Below are 24,638 nucleotides of genomic sequence, written 5' to 3'. Positions count from 1 at the left end.
CGCCGTATTGGCTCACCCTGGTGCGCCGCGCACGACACAGCAGGACCCAAGCACCATGCGCGCCTCCTACCCATGTGTACTCGCGCCCGCATGCGCCTGCCACGCCATGCGCCGCATCACCTACCACTTGGTCCTTGCAACCTTTGTGCTCCACCACGCGCACGCGGTCAAAAATACAAAGGCGGCTCTCAAGCGGCTCGCGGCGATGCGAGCGTGCGTGCGTGTGAGCGAAGTGCAAAGTGCAAAGTGCGCCACATTGCGCCTCATCGCCGGGTGCGAGTGCAAGTTAGGGTGCTCCGCACCTTTCGCGAAGACACTAGCGTGTGCTTCCATGAAACAATAAGGATGGAGAGTTCCACCTTAAATACCCATTTAAGTTCCATCTCTCCTCCGATGTGGGACAAGGTGCTACTTTCCCTTTTGTTTCAGCATTCAATGTTTCAAACACCCAACTCTGAGCATCGATATCTCATTCATCTTAGCTCGGTTTTGGACGTGGTTTAGTTCGTAGCGAAGCTCTTCCAACATAGAACACAAACCCACAAATAAATATATAAAACCCGCTCATTTTATTATATTTATTTCTAGTCCAAAATAGGAAAAAATCATTTTCCTATATTTGTGAAAAATGTTATTTTCACTTATTTTTCCAACAAAAACTCTATCTGAACTATGGCTGTAAACGAACAGAAGGAACACGAATCAGGTCTTGTCTGTGTTCGTTCGTTAAGTAAACAAGTGCGTTTACGAACGACTCATGAACACTTACTGAACGAGATTTTATGTTCGTATTCGTCCATTAAGGAAATGAACGTGCTCACGAACAGTTCACGAACACAAACGAACATAAATAGAATCCGTTAAACCGACGGAGGCTAGAGTTGGATGGCGGAGGGAGCAGATGAAACTTGATGCCATAATCGTGGAACAGAGGTCGATAGTGTTCGTCAATTTGAACATTGAGGAAGGAAAAGGGAACAGTGCATAAATGCAGTGGGAATATATTTTCCTATTTTAATTTTTAGGATAATAAAATAAATAAAAGTTAAGGAATATAAAAAGTTTAGATAAAATAAATAAAAGTAGAAAAATCTCATGAATGAATGTTTACGCACGAAGATGAACGAATGTTCACGATCATGTTACCGAACTTTCACGAACACAATTAAACAAACGGGACCTATGTTCATGTTAATTCATTTAACTTATCAAACGAAATTTCATGTTCATGTTCGTTCATTTAGAACGAACATAAACGAACTTCCCACCGAATGGTTCACGAATTATTCGCTAAACATTCGCTTCGTTTACAGCCCTAACCTGAAGATAAAAACTATATTAGAATCACAGAGTTTTACATAAAACATGTGATTAAAGACTAGAGCTCTTGTACAGAAATGTTTGATAAAAAGATACAATTATATATATCTGTCATAGATAATATTAATTATACACGTGAGTAATTTTAAAGGAAATATATTGAGATAAATTTTGGCTCTTGCCAGCTAAGTATTATTTATTAGATTGGCACAAACTCATATAAATGTTCTAGCATAACCAAGGTCAAGCTTAATATAGCTTGTTCATATAAAAACGAAGGCTGGTTTGGCTCAAATGTCAAGTAACTTGCATGTTAAGCATTGGTTATTTAGTAGTGTTTTATATGAAACTTGTATAACTTAATACTGTTATTAAACTTATTATTTATGTAATGCTTTATGTAACAATAAAAATATTCAACTCGACAAGCCACGAGATGGCTCGAGTTAGAGATGAGCCAAATACAAACTTAGTTGAAGATATAGTCGAGAAGGCTCGGCTCGTATTATTACAGGCTCCAAAGTAACTAACCCTAAGCTTATTTTTCTAACAACACTTCTTTTTGTAGACTTTACTTTTCTAAAATTAAAAGTTATGTTAACCAAAATGGTCTTAAAACAATTTAAAAAATAAAAAAAAAAAAACAATCTCATTGCAACCAAACAGAACAAATGATAACATAAACAACTAGATTTTAGCTTTGCTCCACAACATATCCCAACTCCATTTCCTCTTGTGCAGCTGCCATTAACTCGTCGAAATTTTCAGTCTTTCCTAGCACAATTTCGATCTAAGAAAATAATCAAACACGGAAAAGTAAAATTACTAATGATAAGGTAGCAACATAGGCACGTTAGGGTCAGAGAAAGCAATGTTTTAGATCGGGTCATAAAGGGTCAGGTTGAATCGAGACCATAACCACTTGTTTCTTCATAACTCAGAACAGTTATAATATTACTACAAAAAATATACATTCACAATAATAGATGGTCGTCCAATCAGAACCAATTTTAAGTGCATACGTATGTGTACCTATCGCTTTAACTATGATATATAAGACCATTATGTAACCGTATAATCAACTACATTTGGCCAGCACTACATACAAGTGCTTGTACAATTCTCTTGGTTCTCTACTTAAAGTTGGCTTCATATTGAACGCGCCCTTACAATAATAATATTGTATTTTTAAGTGACTCCATTTAGGTTGTATGATTTAAAAATTACATTTTAAGTGACTTTCAACCCCATATGACCCCATATGCTTTGTTGTTTGAAGTTGTTTAATCAGGTAATTAGTTGTATATGTATTTGGCACATTCTGATTATTTATAGATTTACATGTCAAATGAACCGTGATCGTAAATATTTAAAATGAAACGAATCATTTTTGTTGTAGCTACTTATAAAGTGATTATTTAACTATAAATACCCAGGTAATTAGAATCATGATTACTTTCAATATACCTAAATATGGATGAACAAATGGTAACGGGTACCGATACTGAAACCGAAACAGTTTTGGTACCGACTTTTAATGTTTTCGGTATCAGTTCGGTAACGGTATTTACTGGTTTTACCCCTCAAATACTGGTACCGAACCGTATCGGGTATATTCGGTACCGGTACCCGTTTTTGAAGATTTTCGATACCGGTTGGTACTATGCTCATCCCTGTATCTAATCAGTCAACCGATTACCTATGACTTCAAAACGTAATAACCACATCCCAAACACCCCCCTTCAATATTTTGTTTCCATGTGACCAGTTTAAGATTTAAAAAAAGCCCAAAACTAAGCCCATTCATGAATTATGTCTATTTTTGCCTTTTCGGACAGTCTTGTGATCAAATTGCAAATCATAGCAATTACTCAAAATCAATTGTTACATGACTAAAAGATATGAGTTTATTTTTTATGAGTTTCTATGCATTACAGGTATATTTGATGTTTGTCTAGCGTATGTGTAAGTGTGTTCTAACAATAAGTTATGTAGTTTTACAATATATTTGACAATATAAATTTGAGTTATCTTAAACAATAAGTTATGTAGTTTTACAATATATTTGACAATATAAATTTGAGTTATCTTAAGTTTTGACGTTGCTGCAACGTGCGACGGGTCAATATGCTACTAATAGTAATAACATATATATTTAAAAAATCAACTGATGTCATTCAATAGAAAATTAATAAAAGAACGATTTAGAGTGGTGGCGGTTTATAATATTTTAGGAATATGGTTTAAATTACAGTAATTAATTTAATAAAGGAACAATTCAAGCTTAAACAATACAAACCTGGTAAATAAACTTTCTAACAAACGTAAGGTTTAATCAAAAGAGGCATATGTTATTCTTAAATAAATTTTCTAAACGATGTGATGTTTAAACCAAAGAGACTTAATCCAAGTTGTTTTCATAACCAAAATTTTTAACAAACGCGATGTTTAAACAAAAGAGACATGATAAATAAACTTTCTAGCAGACACGATGTTAAATTAATAAATTTTCTAACACACACGATGTTTAAACTAAAGAGACATTATAAATAAATTTTCTAGCGGACGAGATGTTTAAACAAAAAGAAACGTAACCCAAGTTGTTTTATTAAATAATTTTTTTTAACGGACGGGAGGTTTAAAGAAAAAGAGATATAACCAAGTTGTTTTCTTAAATAAATTTTCTAACAGACACGATGTTTAAACAAAAGAGACGTTATAAATAAATTTCTAGGAAACGAGATGTTTAAACAAAAAGAAATGTAACCCAAGTTGTTTTATTAAATAAATTTTCTAGCTGACGTGAGGTTTAAACAAAAAGAGACATAACCAAGTCGTTTTCTTAAATAAAATTTCTAACAGACCTGAAGTTTATACAAAAGAGACATTACCCAAGTTGGTAATTGTACATATGTATAATTAGCAACATGCTTGTACATTGTTGATTTGTACCTTAGGTTGTTTGTATTATATTTGGTTGTTAGTTTGTTTTGTTGTGTTGTACACTTCCTTGGTATATATGGTGTGGCTTTGTGTTAGGTTGCTTCATTTTGAAGCACCCCACTTTCTCTCTCTCACTTTCTCACTATCTCCCTCTCCCTCTTAAAATGAGAACAACAAAGTGATGGGTGGACGTGGAAGGTGGTTTGGTTAAAAGAGTGGTGGAGGTTAGGTGTTGAATGATGGTGTTGTGGTGTGGTGGTTGTTCATGGGTGGCGAGATGGGGTTGTTGGCGGCGTTGAAGTGAAAGGTGGTGGTTATGTGTGGTGTTTGCGGTGGTGAACAGAAGAGTGGATGTTGCAAGGTGGTGGCGAATCAACTAGTGTACGATGGTTTGAAGATGGTTACGACTGTGGATAAAAATAATCTCCAAACAGTGAATCTATCGTTGTGTTTTCGAGTTAACTAAGGAGAGAAATGGAAGGATTTCCTCCCTTTCTTTTCTCTTCATTTTCTTATTTTCTATCCTTTAATGAAACTCTAGAACTCAACTAAAAATTGTTATCTTTCAATTCTTTATTTTCTCTCCTTTAAGAAACTCGGGAACACATCGTAAAGTTGTTCTCTTTCTACTCTCTTTCTGACTTTTAAATACGCCATTATAAAAATCGATAGAAAATAAACACGACAGAGCGTGTTTCAAAACACCGTGACAAAGCCACCAACCCCAAAGTCACCTTTGGTAAATACAGCGGAAAAAGAAGTCGTCGGAAATGAAGAATAAATACGCCCATATTAGTTTAAAAAAAAACTCACCAAAATACCTTCTGATCTGATCCAAAACACCTGCAAATGATTTGAAAAACTACTCTAAAAATCTACAAATGGGTTTAGTTAGGATTTGTGAATTGGGGAGCGATCAAATGTGAAGGTCTTTCTAGGTTGAGTTGACCAGAACACATTGGATCCTTCAAGGCATATCTTTGGAATTCCCGTTGCTATGAAAAGGGTCACTCAACTTGAATTATTGAAACTACAAGCCAAGCAGAATGAGCAATATTGGTGTTTCAAACTCCTTTTTAACACTATTTCCCATATCTATCAAAAGAAAATTAATGAAGCCCAAACGATAAAAAAAGAACTAAATAAATACCTGTAACGTTGAGGGTCCAGGAAGTACTCCATACGACAATTGATTCACGTTTGAGGGAAGCATTCCAGCATTGCAATGATTCATATCACAACTTAAAAACATCTCCAAGCAGAAGTCTGCCTTAGTTGCATCTTCAAGGCTGGTGTTCAAGATGTACTTAAGAACCCGGTTCATCCATTCAACCTTCAGGTTCAACCAATATTTTGTTTTAATCAACTCAATTAGGTTTTCGGATCCTGATGTAGTATCTATTTGCATACCATCATCATCACCGTCGTGTGACATTAGCCATTTTTTAATCGATCTCTGATATGCGCCAAATGCAACATATAAATTGTATCAAATACGGTATAAAAACAACCATTTTCAGTACTAGTGTTGGAAAAAGTGTGTTTCTTTGTTTACTTTTGATTTTCATGATTAGGAGCTTAAACGAAGAAAAGGAACAAATTAACAACAAAAACCAACATAAATACGAATGAGGGAAGTTGATACACTATACCGACCTTCCAAGCTTCACCCCAAGAACAAAAACAACAATCTAGAAGCCTAACTTGGGTTCGTGCCTACCAGGCATGGGGTCGTGCCCCACTCAAGATTCTCTGAAAAAAAAGGACAAACAAAAACCGATAAGGGATACGGGACCGTGTCACCTAGACACGGGCCATGGTCAACTCTCAGATTTGCAAATCTGGGTTCGTACAGCAAGTACAAGGGCCACGGGGCCGTGCCGTTGACACACGGGGTTGTGTGTACAAATGGGCTGACACGTGCATTAAATGAAGACAGAGAAGGATAAGGACACGGGGCCGTGCCTACCAGGCACGGGGCCGTGTGAACCCACTATTTCCAACTATAAATAGAGGTGCTTGGCTCACTTGCAAATCATCCCTTGACAAACCATTTCTCTCACTTCGACCACCATAATCTTACACCACAATAGTTAGAATTAGAGTGGGTAGTAGTCTCAGGATCCAAGATCGATAGTAAGGGCTTTCGTCAAACTATGGTCATGCTTGGCTAATCTCTTACATCACTTGGTGTAGACGAAATCTTTTATGTATTACATTTGATTTCCAACCTTTGGTCACTTTTTAATTGGGTATGTATTAAGGACTTTAATAACTAGTTTTTTATATTGAAAGTGAATTTTATTCTATCATCTCTTTAGGTTTCATTGATTCACTCATTCGTGTCTTTACGGTCTATATAAAGCACGTTAACTGTCTGGAAGGGGGTTACAAGAGTGGTTTAGGTAAAGATCTTTCCTTGTTATTACCCAGTTGACTTTTTGGTAGTGGATTATGTAACAAGTGTCAAGGACGTAAAACCCACGACCATACTAGGTAGAGTGTTTCTAGCAACTGCTTATGCTATAATTAATTATGCTAATGAAACAGTAGGTATGAGGTTTGGTGATCGGGTATTGATATCAAACATGTTTTCAAATTTAACTAACACTCTTGTCATCGATGAATGCCCTAAAGCGGACATTATTGACAACTAGTATTATCCTCTTGTAAAGGAGAATCACACCAAAGAGTATATTCTAGTTTAGTAGTGTGATAAGTGTATCATATGAAAGTTGTATAAGGGTAAGCTAAATGTACCCTCTCTTATTACTTTTTATACCTCATTTTTATAAAATCATATTAAAACTTGTAATATTTACCCCCTATACAAATCATCATTTTAAAAAATATTCTTTTGTTACAAAACAAATTTCAAAAGTGTAAAAAAAGATTACAGACATTTTTTTACATATTTAATTTTTATTTAAATCATATTTTTAAAAAGTTTTCATATATTGTTTCTAAAGACACTTTCTCAAATAGTATTTTGATTATGTTTTTTTTATTGAATATCTTTACAAATAAATAATAACATTTTTTCTTATAAAAATAATAAAAAAGCTTTTGAACTTTCTTTTTAAAAAAAATCTATATTATGTTTTTCCTCGTCTACTTTGTATTTTAAAGGTCTTACTTTTATCTTTATAATACTTTAGACGTGTTTATAATATAATTAACAATTTTTATTTATCAAAAAAGTAAAAAAAATTCTTTTAAAATAGCGTTTACAACCCTAGCACATATTAATCATTCAAACCATCTATGTAAGTGAACAAATAAACAATAGGTACTAAAATTATTTTATCAAACTATAACTTAACAATCTATATAAATTCAAATTTAATTAGTGTAAAGAGTATATTATAAATAAGTTAAAACCAATTTAAGACTTGGATCGAAGTGAACACTTTTCTAAAGCAAAACAAATGGATAGGTTTGATTCATAAATATTTTTCTCTTCTTCATTTAAAAAATATATTAAACTGGTTGATTTCGAAAATATATGTAGATTTTTTTTGTAATCAACAGTAGGTCACTCGAAACCCAAAGTCACGTAAAAGTATAAACTTAATTACGAATAATCATCGGTTTTCGACCGCACATCAGATACCCACTTCAAGTCGTTCCAAAATTAAAAAAAAACATTTTAAATAATTAAAAATAATAAATATAAGACATTTAAAATACAAATTAGACGAGAAAAAAATATAATGCAGACTTTTATCAAAACTAAAATTCAAAACTTTTTTATTATTGTTTGAGTTAATTACATAGTTAGTCTCTGTGCTTTGCACAAAGTAACATACTTAGGTACTAATAGTTTAAAATCACATTCTAGGGTATTAACTTTTCATTTTGTAACATTTGAGGGTATTAGCGTTATTTGTAGGTTTAAAATCACATTCTATTAGTACCTAAATATGTTATTTTGTGCAAACCACAGGGACTAACTATGTTAATACCCTAAAAGTTAATACCTCCAAACGTTACAAAATGAAAAGTTAATACTTTAGAAGGTGATTTTAAACTATTAGTACCTAAGTATGTTATTTTGTGCAAACCACAGGGACTAACTATGTAATTAACTCTTACTGTTTTTATGTGAAAAACGTTATTAGTAATTTGTAAAGATGTGCAATAAATGAAAACATAATCAAAATATTATTTGAGAAAGTGTAAAAAATACCTGAAAACTTTTTAAAAAATAACGTTTTTTAAATAAACATAAAAAATAAACAATTAAAAAAACGTCTACAATATATTTTTACACTTTTGAATTTGTTTTGTAACAAAAAGAATACTTTTAAAAAAATATGACTTCTTTAAGGGGTAAATATGACAAGTTTAAATATGATTTTATAGAAAGGGGTATAAAAAGTAACAAAAGATGGTACATTTAGTAGCCCCCGTGTATAAATTAATACTTAATACTGTTATTAAACTTGTTAATTATGTAATACTTTGTATGACAATAAAACTTTCAACTCGACAAGCCACGAGATGGCTTGAGTTAGAGATGAGCCAAATACAAACTCAGTTTGAAATATAGTCAAGAAGGCTCGGCTTAGCTCATATTATTACAGGCTCCAAAGTCTCCACCCTAAGCTTATGTTTCTAATAGCACTTCTATTTTTTGACTTCACTTTTCCAAAATCAAAAGTTTTGTTAACCAAAATCGGTCTTAAAACAATTAAACAAATAAAAAACAATCTCAATGCAAACCAAACAAACCAAATAATAACATAAACAACTAGACTCTCTATGTTCAGCTTTGCTCCTCGGCATATCCCAATTCCCTCTCCTCTTGTGCAGCAGCCATTAACTCGTCGAAATTTTCAGTCTTTCCCAGCACAATTTCGATCTGAGTAAATAAACAAATACGGAAAGTAAAATTACTAATGATAAAAGGTTGCGACATAGGCACGTTAGGGTGAGAGAAAGTAATGTTTTAGATTGGGTCATAAAGGGTCAGATTGAGTCGAGCATAAGCACTTTTTTCTTCGTGTCTCAAACCAGCTGCAATATTACTACAAAAAATATACATTCACAATAATAGATGGCCAGTCCAATCCGAACCAATTTTAAGTGCATACATAAGACCGTTATGTAACTAGGGCTGTAAACGAGCCGAGCTCGACCCAGCTCGAGCTCGGCTCAAACTGAATTCGAGCTGGCTCGGCTCGAGCTCGAATTTCAAATCGAGCTGAGAATTGAGGCTTGAGCTCGACTCGATTAAAATTCGAGCTAGCTCGGCTCGGCTCGATCTAACGCGAACTAATAAAGAACCGCGAAATTTACTAATTAAAAAGCCCTAAAAAATTAATCTTTTCATATACTAAGGGCTATAATTGTACATTTTATTTACCTTCTTTTATAAGAGAAATACTCACTTAGTTTTTGTCTTCTAAACGATGTGGGACAAAAAAATGAAGGACTTAAACCTTATCGAGCCGACTCACGAGCTCACGAGCCGAGCCGAGCCAGACCAAGCTCGACCTCGGCTCGTTTACAAACAAGCCAATTTCGAGCCGAGCTTTTTTCGAACTTTTTTCGAGCGAACTGCGAGCCATGAGTTTTTTGAACACCCCTATATGTAACCGCATAATGAACTATCGTTCTATCTAATTATCTAGAACTATATTTGACCAGCACTACGTACAAGTGCTTATGTACAAGTGCTTATGCAATTCTCCTGGTTTTCTACTTAAAGTTGGTTCCATATTGAGCGCGCCCTTACAACAATCAGGGGCGGACCCACATAGAGTGGGTCGGGGTCCCCGGACCCCAAAGTTTTTAAAAAATTAGTAGATTCGGCATATTAAATTGTATAAGAACCCTTACATACAATTAGGTGGACACCATAGAAAGAAAAAGGAAACCTGGTGTAGTGGTAAATCCCTCTCTTTACCAACAAGAGGTCATGGGCTCAATCCTTATATAGCTCGTTTTTCCTGTTTTTTTTTTTTTTTTTAATCTAGTTCAAACCTCGCTATGACCCGACCCGAAAATTTTAACGTTTTGTTATGAAAATTTTGAACACCGAAAAAAATGGACCCCGTTGAAAAAAAATCCTGGGTCCGCCACTGACAACAATAATATTGCATCTTTTAAGCGAATCAATTTAGGTTGTATGATGTAAAAAAAATACATTTTAAGTGACTTTCAACCTCATATGACCCAATATGTTTTGAAGGGGTGTTTGGCATTGCCGTTTGCAAAACGCCAAAACGGGCTGCATGAGATCTATGTTTTGATGGTGCTTCTGTTGTTTAAAGTTGTTTAATCGGGTAATCATTTGTATAAGTATTAGGCAAATTCTGATTATTCATGGCTTTACATGTAAAACAAACACTGACTAAAATTAAACCCATTCACGTATTATGTGTATTTTCAGACGGTTTTGAAACCACATTTATAATGACAAGCCATTGATACTTGCCTTGGCCTTTTGGACCGGTCTGCCCCTAGATTCACCATTCATTTCAACAGTTGATGTCATTATTTCTGTACATTAAGATATCATGAGTATTCAGATACAAACCGAAAGTCACACATTTTAGTAGTTGATTTAATTTAACAAGCATAACTCACTCTTTTCAACAGCAAAGCCGTTGTTCTTCAGGATTTCAGCCACAGTGACAACAGTTGCAATTGCTGCAATAGAGATCAACTTCATATGAGCAAACGAAACTATATTAGGGTATACGGAGTGGGCGGCAAACCCACTCGGCAAACCGCCTTTGCCGCGCGGTAACACCGCCGCCGGTGGGTTTGCCGCTCGGTGAAGGTTGCGGATGCGGGGAAGGGTTGACGATTCGGGGAGATGATCGGAGGAGAGAGAGAGGGTAGTGTGGGTGGGGTCCATGCCATCTCTCAACCAATCACACCTTTTTCCTTTTTTAAAAAAAAAAGTTTACCACTTCACCAAGTGTCTAACCATTGCCAACACTTTTCAACAAAGTTTAAACACTTTTCACTGATTGACGTGGCGCACTCTGATTGGTTGATTTTTTAGTTTGTCACTCTCAAGTGTTTAACCACTCCTTACACCCTTATATGCTAACAATCTTTGCAACAGAGGATCATATAGCATATTTGTATACTAAAGATTCTAATTTGCTTTCATAATCTTACATTACATCCATAATCTAAAGAGCCATGAAAAACGAAAAGTAGACATTTTGACTTATCTCTTTTGCCAAAATAAGCTTTGACTTTTAGCCTACACAATAATAGACGTATCCAGAACCAACCAATCAGGTAACACCAGATAAGCCCGCTGGCTAAGTTGGCTAGGATTTAGCTGGCACAAAAAACCTTGAAAACTACATAGAGCTTGGTTATAAAAAGCGCGCCGCGCAAGGCGCACACCCTGGGGCTTTTTCGCTCAGCGCCTAAGAGTAATTACAAGAAGCCCCAAAAGGCCACGCTTTTTGGGATTTTTCTAGGCTTTTTTGGCCTGAGGCGCGCGCCTCTTGTACCTTGGGTTTTTCGGCTTGTACATGCAGCTAAAATCATACAAAAACCTATTACTTATAGCTATATTTTGGGTAGGGAAAGCTAAAAACCTATGGGATATATAAAAAATATATATATAAATAGCTTGCGCCTCGGGTACGAAAAGCCCGCCGCTTTACGTTTTGCGCCTCGGTTTCAGACCTCGTCGCTTTTGTGCGCCTCTCGCTTTTTAAAACCAAGCAATAGAGTCTACGTAAACAGCCAATCAAATCAATACAGGTGCATAAGTGGGACCTAGATCCTAGCCGCCGGTGGCTAAAAGCGGTTAGCTCCCACGTGGACCCACTTTGCACTTAACCAGTTAACCATGAGGTTTTGTACCAGCTGAATCCTAACTGTCTTAGCCAACGGTCTCTATTTGTCATCTCCTAATTGGCCTTATTTGGACATGACTATTACAGCGCAGGCTGACTGAAAGTCAATGCTTAGTTTGATAGATTTGTAGATAAACATGTCTATTTCGCAAATTTCCCTAATTGGCCCTATTTGGACATGTTTGTTACGTCACATGTCACAGTTCTATGAACTCAAAATTCTTTTTCTCGGTTCTCTTAGGCTGGAGGGTGTGGGAGGGGCTTTATCAACGCCACGTCACACAGGGGCTTTAAGGCCTCTCCCTTTAACTTGCAGGGTGTGGGATAAAGCCCCCTTTACACTATAGCGACCCCTTTAACCTATCTCAGCCGCCTTTTTTCCCCTTATAGCGCCCCTTTCTCTCGTTAACATCTTGACGAAACCACCATGCCCCCCCGGTATGGGTGATGGAGCCCCACCAGCGCCAGAGAAGGTGAGGTGGCAGGGGTGGCGCCTCCACACCCTGCAGCCTTATTGCACCCTTTCGTCTTCTATCTTTTACTTTTGTAAATAAATCTAATCTCAAAACATCGTTGTATAATTCCTAAATTTTCATTACTAACTATATACTATTCCCTCTGTTCAACCGTGTACTACACGAATTTTAACCTAGTATAAACATATAATTGTCGAAAGTAAAAGCGAAAAAGGTGTAATGTATGAAGATATGTTAAACAATACCCATTCCAAGAGCTGATAGCTCAACTTCATTGTGTTGCTGCATATACCTCTGCAAATTAAAAAAAAAAAAACTATAAAAAGCATAAAAACTGTACGGAATATCACAATTGAGACCATAAACAAACAGGAAATTTGATTATAGAATCGAATTAATCTAATTTAGTATTCTAATTCGGAGAAAATTGAATTTACAGGGCGAAGTTGTTGATTGTTTTGGATGAATTTACCTTTGCGAGATTGACGTAAAAGAAAAGAGGCTTTTTGGTGTTGGAAACTTGAATTCGGTTTTTCCGGTAAGAATCGTTGGAGATGTTTATGTTGTTTAATCCCTCTGTAACCTCTTCCATCTTCTTCGATCGGTTCGAGCTCTGCAAACCCTAGCTCCCGATGTTGCGTGTGCGGATGGGTGTGTGAGAATGAAGAAGCCTGTATAAGAATTCGATGTTTCTTGTGATTCCACGTTCAATTTCCACTCTTTTTATTATTTTATGTGGCATGAAGATGAATAGCGAATACGGGTGGCGTCGGTTTGACTTAGATAAGAGGTGATGATTTATCGATTATTCCACTGTTGTATCTTTGGGAAGTGGAGATCGGGTTTCCGTACATCTAGGAAAGCCAAACGGCTGGCGGCGGTCGAGTAGTCGACCTTGGCCACAGCGCCCGGTGTCACAGTGGTTGGCATATTCGTTGTCGTTCAAAAAAAAAAAAAAAACAGACAAACTTGTCGTGAGTTGTTTGAGATTGATTCGTTGCTTGATTCAAGTTGCACCTAAATGAGATTGATTGGTTAAAAGTTTGATTCATGTCGCACCTAAATGGGTTGAGCTCGATCTTGATACTAAAAATTATGCCGGCTTAATAAGTGAGCCTCAAGTAGGCTCACAAACCTGTTATTAATTAATAAGATAATTATGTTGTATATTGAAATTATACATATATTTTGTAAGTATATAAAAGATAATTATTAATTAAGTATATTTAAATATGTATTTACTAGGTTATGACCCCGTGTATTACACGGGTTGAATAAATAAATTTTATATACTAAATAATAAAATAATATATATTTAAAAACCTTCTTTATTGCACGAGTTGAATAAATATAATTTTATATATTAAATAATAAAAAGTTATATCTATAAGAACAATATTTTAGAGGTTGAATAAATGTAATTTTATATATAAAATAAAAAAGTTATATTTTCAAAACCACATGTATTACACGAGTTGAATAAATGTAATACTGTTTACCAAATAATAAAATAATACATCTTTAAAAAACCTCATTTATTAAACGGATTGAATAAATGTAATTTTATATACCAAATAAAAAAAATTGCATCTTTAAAAATATTTGTATTACACGGTTTGAATAAATGTAATTTTCTTTACTAAATAATAAAAATATATATATATATATATATATATATATATATCCTTAAAAACCTCGTGTATTGTACGAATTGAATAAATCTAATTTTATACATCAAAAAATAAAATTATGATTTTGGCCCCGTGGTTATATCATTTTTACCCTTTTACCCCAAAAAAGAATTTTTTAACATCTAAGTCCCCAACGTCTTTTTTCTAACCTTTTTGGCCCCTAACGTCTTTTTTAACCCTTTTGGCCCCTAACATTTAGTGGATGAGGTTAGTGTTAGGGGCCAAAAGGATTAGAAAAGAAGACGTGAGGGCTCAGATGTTCAAAAAAAAAAAATTAGGCTAAAAGGGTAAAAGTGATATAAGTATAGGAGCCAAAATCATAATTTTCTCTAAATAATATTATAAATGAGAAGAAAAGATTAAACTAAATATTAATTATCCATAAGATATTAAACTAAATAATATTTAATAGGAGAGTTATCTATAATTAATTAGAAGACGTTGAGGGCTCAGATGCCCTAATATGATGACATGTGTTCAAAAGTGGTTTCTTTTATTATATAGTATAGATTTTGATTAATAACTAATAATTATAAAAATAATAAATAAACAAACTCAAATCTCAAAAAACTATTCACAGACCGAGATCGAGTATTAAAGATAGAGCTCGAGACGAGCCAATTGATTAATAACTAATAATTATAAAAATAATAAATAAACAAACTCAAACTCAAAAAACTATTCACAAACCGAGACCGAGTATTAAAGATAGAGCTCGAGACGAGCCAAACTTGAACTCTTCCGAGTTAAATGAGCCAAAAGCAATCACAAACGAGCTCAAGCTCGACTCACTTATACCCTTACTAGAAAAGTTGATTATTACATCCTAAATATCTAATACTTAATAGTTACGTTTATCGTGTTCTAAAGGTTTTTTCGCTTTTCCTTGCACTTTTAGGTTTTAAAGTTAGGAACCAATAGGTTTTTGTTAGGAACCAATATGGTATTATAAGCTAGTGACATCTTGGGGGTTTTAAAGTTACGACCTTTAAAACCTATTGGTTCCTAACTTTAAAGTTAGGAACGAATAGGTTTTTTCGCTTTTCCTTGTACTACAGGTTTTTTCGCTTTTCCTTGCACTTAGTAGTTACGTTTATCGTGTACTAAAGGTTTTTTTCGCTTTTCCTTGCACTTTTAGGTTTTAAAGTTAGGAACCAAAAAAATCAAATTCATTTAAACCTAAAAGTGCAAGGAAAAGCGAAAAAACCTATTGGTTCCTAACTTTAAAACCTATTGGTTCCTAACTTTAAAACCAATATGGCCTTAGGGTGATCGGGGCGTATTCAGGGACTAAGAGCGGGGACCTCCTCCACCGAAGAGTGGAGGTGCCGCCAATGAATCGGTGACCAAGATAGGGGATCAAAATCGGTGGGGATTCACCAAAGAGAGGGAGGAGAGAGGGAAGGGTTGGACCAATGAGAAATTTCCTTTTTTTTTTAATAAAAAACCAAGTCACCTAAGGGCATGCGGGGTGCACACCGAAAACCCCTTCGGGGATGTGTTTCACCGGTCGGCAAAAACACCGCCATCGATGCGGTGAGTAGAGAGAGGAGAGAGGAACGGTGGCGGCTCACCGAAGAGAGAGGGAGGAGAGAGAGAGGGAGTGACCAATCACAGCTTTCCTTTTTTTTTTTTTTTAAATCCAATTCACCTAAGAGGGGAGTGGCGCCATCAAATTGGGGTGTTAGGGGAGTTTAAGAGGGGACTTGACGTGGCACACGGGGATTGGTTTGGCGTAAGAGAGGGGACTCACCTATTAGGTGAGCACCCCCTTCACCCTAAGAGGGGAGTGCCGCCATCAATTTAGGGTGTTAGGGGAGTTTAAGAGGGGAGTTGACGTGGCACACGAGGATTGGTTATGCGTAAGAGAGGGGACTCCCCTCTTAGGGGAGTGCCCCTTACACCCTTATAGCCTAGTGGCATCTTGGGGGTGGGATAAAACTTTTGGAGCAATAGGTCATGGGTTCGATTCCAACAAGGGGGTTTTCCCATATTTATTGGGTTTCCTTCTGAATTGGTATATAGGCATTATGCCTAGTGGAGATGGATATGATCGGGCGGTTCCGCTGGTGGCACGATAATACTCCAGTGATCCGTCAATGATCCAAATTTACCGTTCAAAAAAAAGAATTTAAAGTTTACTTTATTAATATTAATAAATAAATCAATTAAATGGGTACAAGTTAACTAATAGTGAAAGAAATGAAATGGTTCAAGTCGTCTAACTCGTATTCAAGCACTTGCGTCTTAGAAAATTTAAGATTATTATTTAAGTATTATACAAAGTTTGTAAAATAAATAAGCTAAATCATATTATTAATTATTAATCTAATAGAAACATCGACTCACGTCAATAGTAATACATAAATAATGCTACTCTAGAACTTAAATAGTGTATAATTGAGAACAGTGGCGGATCTAGGATTCCGACCAAGGGGTAACGTGTTATAAATAAGCCGTAACGAAATCGAAAAAACGTTAAATTTTTCCAAAATTCACACTAATTTTTCTAATTTTTTTCCGACCAAGGGGTAGCGGGGGTTACCCCTACCAAAGAGGTAGGTCCGCCCCTGATTGAGAACAAAGACTGAACTAGTATAAGACCACCGTAGTGGGGCAGTATTTGGGCGTGAATTACCTCGAAAATGTCAAGAACCACTGCGGTGGGCCTTTTTCTGGGATTTTTTTTTTTTTTTTTTTGCTTTTGGCGTGCTTTATAAAACACCTTGGCTTACGGGAAACTTGTAAACTTGACCAATGAGAAGTATAAAAAATTAATATAAAAAATTAATAATGAGGAATAATTGCAGGGGCATTACTGGGCATTACCTCCACTACACCCATTTATGAAAAACGTCTCATAATACCCCGTTGCTAACTGCACTGCCACATGACGTAAAACATCCAAAAGTATGAGCATTATTTGTGTCTTCCGCTACACATCTATACTATATAATAAAATAAACCTGATTTGGAACACATGTTATTCAATGAGGGCATCGATAATTTATTAATAAATTTTAAATTAAAAAGATTTAAATATTATATTAGAATTTTATTTTGATTGTAAATCTAAAGTCTAAAATGTGTTTTAAATCTAATCTATAATTTATGGATTTTATTTTGATTTGAAATTGTTAAACAAAAACATTTTATTAACAAAAATTTAGATTTTTAAGATATAACTTTTTATTATTTGATATATAAAATTAGATTTACTCAATTCGTACAATACATGAGTTTTTTAAGAATATATATTTTTTATTATTTAGTACAGAAAATTACATTTATTCAAACCATGTAATGCGCATATTTTTAAAGATGTATTTTTTTTATTGTTTGATATATAAAATTACATTTATTCAACCTGTACAATAAGATTCTTATAGATATAATTTTTTATTATTTAATATATAAAATTATATTTATTTAACTCGTTCTATAAATGAGGTTTTAAAGATATATTGTTTTATTATTTAGTATATAAAATTTATTTATTCAAGCCTGTGTAATACACGGGGTTATAAATCTAAGAGATCGAGTTCGACAGTTATCAAAACACTTTAAATTAATTTCATTAAAAGTCAAAGTGATAGATACAATGACAAAGTTAATGCTAGCTCTAAATCTATCAAAACCAAAACTAAGTTAAGGTTATTTCTTTTTAACAACTAACTCACACTTACTAATCATCCTCCTAAATCGTTAAAACCCACTAATCTACTCCTAAATCATAGTCAAAACGTTGATTAATTCTTCGTTCTTTGATGATCATCGGCTAAGGTTTCGCCAAGTGTCTGCGATACGATGCACTTCCCCGCAGCGTATAACTTCTCTTGTACCGTAGGACACGTCAGCAAAGCTTGGAGTTCCGAACCGAGCCCCTACATGCAAATAACATCATGCATAAATTCATAAATTTCATTTTTAACCTTATAGTTTTCTCTATAACAATTTTGACCCCTAACTTTTTTTCACGAGCCCAAATAAAAAACTAAAACTTTAGCGGTGAAATTAATGCATGCAAAAAACATCATGCACAAATTTATAAATTTCATTTATACCTTATTGTTTTATGAATTACCATTTTGGCCCCTTAACTCTTGTTAACTTGCTAAAACAAGAAAAAAAACTAAAAATTAAGTAGTGAAATACCGGAGATGAGGGCATTTGCTCAAGAACACCAACTTGAGCTTGCAAGAACTTAATGTACTTAAAAGCCGCCTGAAACATCTCGGCGGTTGTCATCCGATGACCTCCGGGAACCAGTTTCCCGAGCTCGGATGTCTTTTCACTTATCTTCCTTCGCCTCACCCTCGCCGCCATACTTTGCGCGGATACTCTTCCCCGTCCATCGCTATTCTCCTTCATTTGCACACTCCTTTCCTCTCCTTGAGTAGCGTTAAACCCTACCCCACTGTAGAGATTACCCCTAACTGGGCTTGGCACTGCAGTAGAAGAACCACCGCCATCGTAGATTTCGGGCAATGGCGGTAGGAGTTCTGGCTGCATCTCCTCCATGGGGGTTACATCTTGAACGACTGGATATGATGGATATGGATAATAATCCGGCTGCATGCATGATCACAAATTTTAATACATTATACATAATAACTAGAGTTTATATATATTTTTTATTTTATTTTTAACAAACAAGGGTATTAAGGTTTATACATATATATATTTTTAAACACTTTGACATGATATTATAATCATTTTAAGAAAGTACTAAATGAAAAAAATCTAATAGACGGATCCAGAGTTATCATGGTTTATATATTTTTAATTTTTTTTTTAAAAACAACTTTTTAACAAACAAGGGTTTTTTTGTCATTTAAAAAACTAAGTGAGAAAATCTACCAACATAGTGTCAAGGGGTTATTAGGGTTTATACATATATTTTTTTTCAATTTATAAAAAAACCAATTGTTCATTCTAAAAAAAACAACTCAAAAAAATCTAAAAAACCTACCCTTAAAGACACGAGAATGATTAAAAAATTTTGATCGTGTAAAAAACTAGCTAAAAAAATCTAACAAAGCTAGTGTTAGAGACGAAAATGATTAAAAAAAGTAATCCACAACGTTAAATCTAACAAAGCTAGCATTAGGGACGGAAGTTATTGAAAAAAAGTAATTCACAACGTTAAATCTAACAAAGCTAGTGTCAGGGACAGAAGTGATTAAAAAAAAGTAATTCACAACGTTAAATATAACAAAATTATTGTTAAACACAAAGAAAACATATATGAATAGGTTATTTGCCATATATACCTGGCTGCATAACTGCATTGGCTCAACCGGATCCATAAAAAAGAACCCTCCTTCATCACACACATCAGGACCGATCAAATTCGAATAGTATTCATGACCGAAGCCGAACGATTGAGTAAGGTCCGGTAACGGGGCCGGTACGAGTTGTTGTTGGGTAGCTAATGGATTATAAGAAGATGACAAAGTAGGGTAAGTGACAGGATAATGAAAGTGGACATTATTGTTGTTGAAACCATTGTTGAAGCTTGCATTGTTAATAATGCAAGTATCGTAAAGGGTAAAATGGTCATTAAACGGTGAGAAAGTTGGAGCAGCCATTGACAAACAATGGAATGAATGAAAGAGCTGTGTTGTGGAAGAACAGTGGACCTTAGCTTATATAAGGAGTTTGGGGGGGGGGGGGGGGGGGGGGGAGTTAACGGTTAGAAACGTGGGTGAATTGGTCAATAGGGGTTAAACTGATCTCCTAGTCATTAGGAGAAATTTGGGGTTAATTTATATTTGATAACCTTATGCTATGATAAATGACATATTGGTATATCCACCGTACGTATATAGAGTTATAAAATATAAACTAACAATGATGCTTATGAGATTTAATAAAAAGTTACACTAAGATGAAATTGTTAGAAAGTATGTATAATTTTTTATTTTTGTATGGAAAGTTTTAAGAAAGCTATTTAAATAACCATTTTAATTGACATAATTATAAATAATTAGTTTTAACTCTAAATCTTTGTATAGACAGTTATTATATAAAAATAAGACATTTTACAATATGTAAAGAAATAATGGGTCAACAAGAAAAAAAAAGGTAGTAAAAAATAATATGGATGTGGTCTAATTAATTACACAATTTTTCCCTCCCAATAAACACTAGAGAAAAAGATGATTTTATGTTTTCATTTGGTTTGTCTACTTACTCCAGACTAATAAAAGACTTGCATGATTTCCCATTTTATGCGTGAATGTGTTAATTTTTGCTTTTCTCAAAAGAAAAACCACATAATTAGGTCATGTGTTGTTTTTTTGTTTGAATTTCTTGTAATCTCATCCAGGGGCGGACCTACCTCTTTGGTAGGGGTAACTCCCGCTACCCATTGGTCGGAAAAAAATTGGAAAAATTAGTGTAAATTTTGGAAAAATTTGACATCTTTTCAATTTCGTTACGGCTTATTTATAACACGTTACCCCTTGGTCGGAATCCTAGATCCGCCACTGATCTCATCATATTTGTTATTTTTATATAAAACTTACATGATTTATATAAAAATCTCATTAGATATGTTAACATTATCAAAATCTCATTCGAGTTGTTAAACTTTTATTTTATTAAGTTATGCGATATAAAGTGATTATGCATGAATTATATGGGTCAGAACTTTAGTCTACTTTATTCTAACCACAAAAAATATAAAGACATAAAATCTACTTTATTTGTTTGCTAATTTGCTTAGATTAAATAATTTCAGATTAAGTGGAATTAAAGTATTTTCCATCATTTCGTAGCATGTATTTTCATAATGAAAAGTTATTGTTACATGTAATGTAACGTTAACATCAAAACTCAGTTATTTGATAACTAAGAAAGAGAAGGAATACAAAGTAAAATAATTCTAATGTTATATCATGTTTAATTTCAACTCAAATCCATCTTATTAGACTATAAAACACTAATTATTGTGAGATGTTATCTCTATACCTCTATAATATACCATTTCAGAAAGATGACATTATTATTTTCCAATTTGCCTTAATCTTTTATCGTGTTATCCATACAAAGTACTAGTAGTCTAGTATCATGACCAATCAAAATGCATTCTTAAATCACCTACAAAGATAGTGAAAGTTATCAACAAGCATCATCGACCTTTTGTTTCATTCTTACCAACAAAATGCTGATTAGCACTTTGTGTTGTAGACCTCATAGTTAAAGTTGTGTTGACCCACAAAACTATCACTAGTATTTAGTGTATAACTTCAATCATGGACGAAGCTTTTAAGGGTCAGGAGGGGGCGGCCAACCCCCGAACTTTTCGCTCAATAGTGGAGAGTTTTTAGTTTTTGTATAGAAATTTTAAGTAAATACGTTTTTGACCACCCCAGTTTTATAGAAAATTTTTAGGTCCGGTGACTTTCGTCCCTGGTCGGAAATCTCAACCTTCACCACTGATATAATTATAATTAGCGATAGTCTTAAAGATGTAATCCAGTTATGTTTATACAAGCATAGAGTTAGGTTCCGGTACAAATGTGTCTTAACATATAAATTGACTTAACCTAAGAAGTGAAGGATAATTTTTTTTATTTTTATTTTTTTTGCTCATCTTAATAAACACGTATTTTAATACCATAATATATATAAAAAAATTGTGTAAATAAGATTAGTTGAGTAATTATATTTACCCTAGAGTAGTTACACATAATTACTCTACTAGAGTAAATACATGATTTTTTTTATTTTTTTTTACATTTTGCAACTAAATATCATATTTAGGCAGATATCTAAAAAATAAAAAAAAAATGTCTCCTTCACTTCTTACTTTAAGACCAGTTTGTATGTTTATATCTCTTGAAAATGTACTATAACTTAACTTAAATTATTTTTTAACAATTAAGAGTTGATAATACGTAACAAAAAGCACAATATTGTCAAATCCATGTGAAGGTAATTACAATTAAGTGTCTAGAATTACATAATTAACCCTGGGTGGCGGCGGGTTACGAGGAGGTTATTTTCCTAAAATGCAGAAGTGGGAACACTTAAAAACGAGGGCAATGATTTGGTCAATAACTGTAATCCTTACTTGTAGGAGTTATTTACTTTAAGAACCTCCAATTATATACTATTGGACACTATTAGCCCTACGTATGAATATCACTTGTGGTAAACTCCTCTAATTAGCTTGTTTAGCAAAAATAATCTTCGAGTTATTAAGAACAACTTATTTCAGGTGTTTTTATATTGTTTTGTAAACTAGGCTGGTCTCGTTCAATGATTTAACCCGTTGGAATGATCTAGAAAGCCATTGAGCAAGAAGATGCGAACAACAATAGTTTTTTTACGGATTTACATAAGTTCTTTTAACTCGCTCAAAACTGACCTGTTCATTTGTTTCTACTTCATTAGCTTGAAAACGAAACGGGAAAAATGATAGTCCCCGTTTGACTAGTCGTATAAGCAAATTTGATTTGGGATTTAAACAGGAGTGACAATCTTGTAGGACTCATCACTAATTTGTTTATTCATTTTACAGGAATGTTTGATTTAGAAAAAAAAAAAAACTTGTTCTAGTAAAAGTGACTATTAAAATAAAAAATATTACAATTTTCATTAAGTGATACTCTGGCTATGTAAATCACAATAAACAATTTGAAAAATAGATAACCAATTCACCAACCTTAAAAAAATGAAGTAGAAAATTAAAATGTAGTATAGTCGAGTTTAAATTAAAACGTAAAACATTATTATAGAAAAGAATAACTAATTCCAAACGTGAACAAACCCCACATAAAAAATAATAAAAAAACTAAAATTACTTTAATGACGTGTTCGTTTGTTCTTAGATAAATTGTAATGACGTGTTCGTCTGTTCTTAGATAAATTGTAATGACGTGTTCGTCTGTTCTTAGATAAGTTGTATATTATTACGTGCAACTTCGTTTATTAGAGGAGGTTTGAATCAGTATAATATATAAAAGGAGTATTGGATTTTACTAATCCTAATTATTTGTCGTTGGCCGTCAACAATTCCAACTTTAAAAATAACCATTGACAGTCCAACTATTAATATATTAGCCTCCAACGGACCTTGACTAACAAAACCATAACGTCGTTAGTCTCCTGTCGCCGGAAAAACGTTTTTGTCCGAAAAACTCAACCTTTTCGTCCCAAACCTCTTTATAACCTTATTACGGACCTTTAGAAACCTTTTTTCTAGTAAAAGTCATAATTATTGAGGTCGCTGAAAAACTCAACTTTTTAGTCGGAAAATTCAACATTTTCGTCTAAAACCTCTTTGTAACTTTAGATTGGACATATAGGAACATTTTTCTGGCGAAAAAGTTTTTTTAGTGACCGAAGACTAATGACGTTAAAGTTCTGTTAGTCAGGGTCCATTGGAGGCTAATATGTTAATAGTTGGGACTAGCAGTGGTAATTTTTGAAGTTGAGACTGTTAGCGACCAACGACGAATAGTTAAGATTATTAAAATTTAATATTCCTCTATAAAATATATAGTAAATGTAATAATAATATTTCAATAAAAAACTGTAAAGTATACGTTTATTAAATTCAAACTAAACCAAAAATATTCGTTAGAAGTTACATGGAAAGAATCGGTCAGTATCGGTTTAGCTTGTTATGGTAACAACCTTAAGGTAGTGTTTGGTATGCTGGAATGAGAGATGGAATGGAATGAATGATTACGAGGGAATGAAGAAAAGGGTGTTTGGTTGGTCAATGGAATGGAATCACTCATTCCAAAATGCATTCCATTCCCTCAAAATCATTCCTTCCACCCCCCATGTTTTTTTTCCATTTCATCCCCTCTTACACCATTTATTAACAACACCACAACCCACTACCTTCGCCACAACCCACCACCACCACCACCACCACCACCCACCACCGACGCCATCGCCGCCACCTGCCACCACCTCACCCCAACAGCCACCGCCGCCGGCGTCACCCACTCGCCACCATTATCACCCACAGTTGTGACCAACCGCCAACGACACTCGCCGCCGCCCACCACCATCGTCGGCGCCACCACCACCGCCACCACCAACCGCCACCGCCACCACCAATTGCCACCTCTGCTGCCACCCACCACCAACAGCCACTTTGCCACCACCACCACTCGTCATCGCCGCCGCACCGCCACTCGCTGCCACCACCACCACCCATCGTCGCCGCCGACACCCACCACCGCCACCTATAACCACCCACAATCACTACCACCGACCACCACCACCACCACCACTCACCGCTGATTTTATTATTCTGTTTTTCTTGCCTACCGAACAATACACAATAATAACTCATTTCATTCACACATGGTAACCAAACAAGACATGGAATGGTAATAATCCATTGC

General features: G+C 34.5%; 2 protein-coding genes across 2 annotated transcripts; both read right to left on the bottom strand.

Moving 5' to 3' along the window:
* Nucleotides 1–8,810: 8,810 nt before the first annotated feature.
* LOC110935649 (uncharacterized protein At2g34160) lies at nt 8,811–13,274 on the bottom strand. The gene is made up of 5 exons (XM_022178025.2): nt 13,047–13,274; nt 12,820–12,868; nt 10,858–10,920; nt 10,706–10,770; nt 8,811–9,127 (listed from the first exon to the last, which is right to left on the bottom strand). Exons 1-5 carry the CDS (start codon nt 13,164–13,166, stop codon nt 9,032–9,034), a joined length of 393 nt encoding a protein of 130 aa, XP_022033717.1. The 5' UTR covers nt 13,167–13,274; the 3' UTR covers nt 8,811–9,031.
* A 4,740-nt stretch (nt 13,275–18,014) lies between these two features.
* LOC118491415 (transcription factor bHLH53-like) lies at nt 18,015–19,869 on the bottom strand. The gene is made up of 3 exons (XM_035989189.1): nt 19,539–19,869; nt 18,421–18,837; nt 18,015–18,149 (listed from the first exon to the last, which is right to left on the bottom strand). Exons 1-3 carry the CDS (start codon nt 19,854–19,856, stop codon nt 18,015–18,017), a joined length of 870 nt encoding a protein of 289 aa, XP_035845082.1. The 5' UTR covers nt 19,857–19,869.
* Between the last annotated feature and the right edge of the window lie 4,769 nt (nt 19,870–24,638).

Source organism: Helianthus annuus, chromosome 4, assembly GCF_002127325.2.
Source record: "Helianthus annuus cultivar XRQ/B chromosome 4, HanXRQr2.0-SUNRISE, whole genome shotgun sequence".
NCBI lineage: Eukaryota > Viridiplantae > Streptophyta > Magnoliopsida > Asterales > Asteraceae > Helianthus > Helianthus annuus.
This window is presented reverse-complemented; position numbering and strand designations above follow the sequence as displayed.

Excerpts from the sequence above, each read along its gene's own strand:
- LOC110935649 (XM_022178025.2), bottom strand. The coding sequence starts at position 13,166 with ATGGAAGAGGTTACAGAGGGATTAAACAACATAAACATCTCCAACGAT. Across the intron at positions 10,921-12,819 it reads GCTATCAGCTCTTGGAATGG|CAATTGCAACTGTTGTCACT; the intron begins GTATTGTTTAAC and ends TCTCTATTGCAG. Across the intron at positions 10,771-10,857 it reads CGGCTTTGCTGTTGAAAAGA|AAATAATGACATCAACTGTT; the intron begins GTGAGTTATGCT and ends CTTAATGTACAG.
- LOC118491415 (XM_035989189.1), bottom strand. The coding sequence starts at position 19,856 with ATGGCTGCTCCAACTTTCTCACCGTTTAATGACCATTTTACCCTTTAC. Across the intron at positions 18,838-19,538 it reads CAATGCAGTTATGCAGCCAG|CCGGATTATTATCCATATCC; the intron begins GTATATATGGCA and ends TCATGCATGCAG. Across the intron at positions 18,150-18,420 it reads AGCAAATGCCCTCATCTCCG|GGGCTCGGTTCGGAACTCCA; the intron begins GTATTTCACTAC and ends ATTTGCATGTAG.